This window comes from Haemorhous mexicanus, chromosome 16 (genome assembly GCF_027477595.1).
Source record: "Haemorhous mexicanus isolate bHaeMex1 chromosome 16, bHaeMex1.pri, whole genome shotgun sequence".
Classification (NCBI taxonomy): domain Eukaryota; kingdom Metazoa; phylum Chordata; class Aves; order Passeriformes; family Fringillidae; genus Haemorhous; species Haemorhous mexicanus.
In genome coordinates this window covers 1,720,567-1,725,215 of record NC_082356.1, presented here as the reverse complement: position 1 = coordinate 1,725,215, position 4,649 = coordinate 1,720,567, and the positions used below count along the sequence as shown (strand labels likewise).

Below are 4,649 nucleotides of genomic sequence, written 5' to 3'. Positions count from 1 at the left end.
GGGCACTTGGAGTGGCACTCAGGGATTCTGAGGGACAGTTCGGGGTCCGGGGCAGCACTGGGGGGTCCAGGGGAGCCCTTGGAGGTCGGGGAGGAGAATTTGGGACCCTTCGGGGTCCGGGCGGGCCCTTGGGGAGCTCGAACGGGGCTCTCTGGGGCGCGAGGGGTGATGGGAGTTGTAGGCGCGGGTATCATTCGGTTGAACGGGGCCGCGGAGCATCACGGGAGTTCGAGACGCAGCTGCAGTGGCTCTCTGCGGGGCGCGGGGTATGACGGGAGATGAAGTCCTGCCTGGAATAGCTCTGAACGTGCGCCGCGGAGCATGATGGGAGCTGTAGTGCCAGAAGTGGTTGGAACGGGGCGTTTCGGGGTTCGGAAGGCTCTTTTGCGTCTGAGCCACGACTTCAAGTCCTCGGGAGAACGTAAAGGGTTCGGGAGCCCTTGGGGGGAGTACAGGGACGCTCTATCTGGGCTCTTTAGGGCGCGGGACATTGCAGGATTTTGAGACGCGGGACTGTGTTCTGAGGGGCTCTGGGGCAGCGGGGAATGAGAGGAGATGAATTCCCAGAAGTGGGTGTGCCGGGCATCTGTGGGTTTGGGAGCACTCAGGGGGTCCGAAGGGGGGGTCCGGAATGGGCGCTGAGGGGGCACTGAGGGATCCTGGAGGGTCTGGGGGACACTTACGGCACAGATGGGGGGCGGATCCCGGGGGGGGGCTGGGGGGCTGTGGAGCGCGGGACATGGCAGGTATTGTAAGCAAAACCAAAAGATGGCGCCGACATGAGGCACCGCCCCCGAGACCCCGATCCCTGGTTGTGATTAGCTGCGAGCGGTGATGGGCGGGAGCCTCGGCAAATGGGAGGCGGCGGAGGCGGGAACAGCGCATTCCACCTCTCCAGTCCCTCCTAGTCCACCCCAGTTCGTCCGCAGTACAGACCAGTACAACCCCAGTACACAACAAGTTCATCCCACTTAGAAGCCAGTAGAACCCCAGTGCCCCTCCAATCCCTCCCAGTACAGACCAGTCCCTCCCAATACACCTGAGTTCATTCCCAGTCCCTTCCAGTTCCCCCCAGTCTTCCCCACCTGCTCTCTGTGGCTTTGGGGTTTCAAACCTGGGCACTGGGGCTGATGGCTGTCCCAGGGAAGGAGCTGGACAAGGCGTCCATTGCCCCGGAGCTGTAATTTGGATTGTCACTTGCCACTGTCCCTCTGAGCTCTTCCTTGTTTTTGGAGATGGGCTCTCAGTGAGCTGGTGGCTCTCCAGTAATGGCCCTGCCAGCAGCCAGGGCAGAGAATGAACTGAGTTTCTCCTCCTGCCGTTGTTGGTGCCCTGTCTGGGTGTGCAGAGGAGTCTCTTATCTCTTAGCCCGCAGGAGCACCGGTCTCCTGAGGCAGCCCTGTTTGGAGGCTGCACTCACAGGCACTGGTGTTGTGTAACAGATGGCACCAGATTCTTGGGGTGGCTTTCCAGAAATGCATCATGGTTAGGGGAAAAGCTTTGTTCTTGCCCTGGCAATGGATTTGCTCAGGGCCAGGATCACAGATTTGTTCCGAAGGCTGTAGATGAATGGATTTAAGAGGGGGTACAGGACTGTGTTCAGCAGAGCTACAATTCTGCTGGTGCTCAAGGAAACAGCTTCTGCAGGACACGTGTAGAGAGCAGTGCAGCTCCCATAGGCAATGGATAAGGTGATGAGATGGGAAGAACACGTAGTCAAAGCTTTTTTCCTCCCAGAGGCTGCTGGAAGATGCAGAACACAGAGGAGGATGCAGATGTAAAATGCCAGAGTCAAACATAAGGAACCCAGCACGACCCAGGATAAGAAGACAGAGTCTATTTTCCAAAGCAGGCTGGTGTCAGAGCAGGAGAGTTTGAACAAGGGGGAGTTGTCACAAAGGAAATGGGGGATCTTGGAGCCACAGAAAGACAGCTCAGAGAGGAAGAGCAGCCGGTAGCTCTGCAGGCCAAAGCCGAGGACCCAAGCAGCAACAACCAGGTGGACACAGAGCTGAGGCTTCATGATGGCAGCGTAGAGCAAAGGTTGGCAGATGGCAACATAGCGGTCAAAGGACATGACAACGAGCAGGATGAACTCTGTGCAGCCCAGGGCAAAATAGAAATAGTTTTGGGCAAAGCAGCTGCTTAGTGAGAGAGCGTTCTGGCCAGAACTCAGCATCACAAACAATTTGATGCTTGTGGAGGATGTAAACCAGATTTCCAGGAAGGCCAGGTTGCTGATGAAAAAGTACATGGGGGTTTGCAGGTGGTGATCCACACACACGAGGAAAATGATGGTTGCATTCCCCATCACTGTTGTCAGGTACATGAGCAGGAGGACCAGAGAGAAGAATACCTGCAGTCTTGGATCAAGCTCTGGGAAACCCTCTAGGATGAACTCAGTAACTGCTGTTTCATTTTCTGGTCCCATGCTGAATTCCAGCTCATCCTGCTGAGACAGGAACATGGCAAAAACAAGTGGGATAATTTCACAGTCTGGACAAACATTTCTATCCCTCTTTCTCTGCTTCTTTCTTTTCCTGCAGTCTTGCTATAGAGCGCAGAGATCGTGCATCAAACAATTCTCACACCCTGATTGTTCGGTTTCCCACTTCAGGAAGAGACCCCAGGGATTTTATTGTGTTCTTTCTACCTTTTCCAAACACCCCCGAAGAATTCTTTCACCAGAACAGAGCATTCTAAAGAGCTATTGGCTATTTCCCCCCATTCCTAGGAAAGTCCCGGCTCACTCAGACCTACTGCAAAATCTGTCACACCCGTGTGCCAAACACCTCTCACCTACAGCACAAACACTAAACTGTGAAATTACATCCAATCTGTGCATTGAAGGTCCTTGTTTCTACTTTTCAGTACTTGCCTTTGGACCAGGAGTCGCTGAGGACCTGTTGATTCCAAAATAAGCAGTCCCAAGTATCTCTTTTGCAACCCTCTGCTTTCTTCCACAGCTTTTCCCTCTCTGGCTCTTCAGGAAAGGAATGGGGAGGGCAGAATAGGGACCAAGCATAGCTTGGTTTTTTAGCACTCTGAATGAGGACTGGAATTTGTTATGGATCCACAGAGAGTGTCACAATCTGAGCTGTCACCTGTCTGCACCAAAATGCACCTGTTCCCATGCAGTCCTTCATTGCTGTTGCTATCAAATAACCCGAGTGCAGAGCAAGAGAAAAGTGCCAGGAAGAGATCTGTAACTTTTGTTTTGTGTGCCAGCTGGGAGCAGCCAGCCTCCAAATGTTCTCTTGTCTCCACTGGCTACAGAGGGAGCCTCGAGAAAACAAATTCTCCTGGGTGTCAGCAGGGGAGTAGGTGAAACTTACTTTTCAAGTCTCAAAACCCCTTACTCTCAAATCCCTAATTAATGAAGTAATTAAGTTACTCTGTTTTGAAACCAAAATACACAGCTAAGAAAAGATACATGAGAAAAAGATATGCAATTAAAACTGGTATTTTCCCTTTCAGGTTGGTTTTTTTTTTTTTTGGTTTGCTTTTAGACATGGAGAAGAGCGAGGCAGATGACTTTGAAAATAGGAATTTTTAAAATGCCTGGGGAGAAGAGGAGAGGGAGGGTCTGAAGCAGTGAAACAAAGCTCTGTTGATGTGCAACCAGAGCACTGAAGTCACCGGTCCCCTGGGTGGCCCAAGGACTCTCCCACCTCATTGTCCACACAGAGCAGAGGAGAGACTGGTCTGAGACAGGCCATCAACTTGAAACCAAGTGACTGAGTTCAGTCGAGAGCCCTCCAAATGAACCAACTCCAAAATGAGCAAAAATGAGTCACATTCGAAATTAAGAGTGGGACTGAAATGTTTGGGAGCTTTCCAGGTGGGGACTCGGGGCAGCCCTAGAGATGGGCAGATCCTGCTGTGCCCAGGCCGATTCTTGTGCAACAATGCAGTGATCACCACCCTGGGTGGAGGCTCTGACTGCTTCAGAGACCCCTGCAGCACCTTCTGCTGCACAGCTGAGCAAATTACAATTACTTAAATTGAAATTTAAAACTTAATTTTAATTAAAGCTGAGAAAATTACAATTATTTAAGATGCTTCCACACTCCAGAGACCACAGGCAGGTGGATTAACAGAAGCAATCAGAACAGCTTTAAGTGAAGCCACATTTCATGCAGTTGAAGGCTCTGTTGCAAGGGACACTCTTCCAATGTGAGTTATTCCACAATTCAATTTCCCTGTGTTGGGAAGGGTGAAAGTTTGACAAGAAAGTCCCACAGATACGGATGCTTAGCAGAAAGATTTTTAAATGTAAAACCTGAAGAAAGAATAGAGATGGAAGCAAGTTTTGATATAGAAGAATTGCTGAGTCTTACTGGATAACCAAGGAGGCAAAGGGTATGTTAGTTAGAAGGGGTTTTTATGACTCAGAGCAAAGGATAAACCCACCTCAAACCAGAAGATGTTTTTACCAAGCAGAAAGATTCCACAGGCAAACAAGTCAGCAGATGTTGCAAGTAGAAAAAAAGGTCTCAGAATTTTCCACTGCAAGAAAACTGAAAACCAACTTCTAGCTTAAATTGTAATGTACTAACTTTTAGTGATTGGAGAATAGCACCATGAATATGGTAAATCAGTAGTTATGAAAGGCTACCGATAAAAGTTAAGGTATAGATTGGTTCTGC

General features: G+C 50.4%; 1 protein-coding gene across 1 annotated transcript; it reads right to left on the bottom strand.

Moving 5' to 3' along the window:
• Positions 1–916: 916 nt before the first annotated feature.
• On the bottom strand, positions 917–3,804 carry LOC132334930 (olfactory receptor 6M1-like). The gene has a single exon (XM_059861055.1). It carries the CDS (start codon positions 2,465–2,467, stop codon positions 1,487–1,489), a length of 981 nt encoding a protein of 326 aa, XP_059717038.1. The 5' UTR covers positions 2,468–3,804; the 3' UTR covers positions 917–1,486.
• Positions 3,805–4,649: the final 845 nt, after the last annotated feature.

Coding starts and splice junctions, on each gene's coding strand:
- LOC132334930 (XM_059861055.1), bottom strand. CDS start 2,467: ATGTTCCTGTCTCAGCAGGATGAGCTGGAATTCAGCATGGGACCAGAA.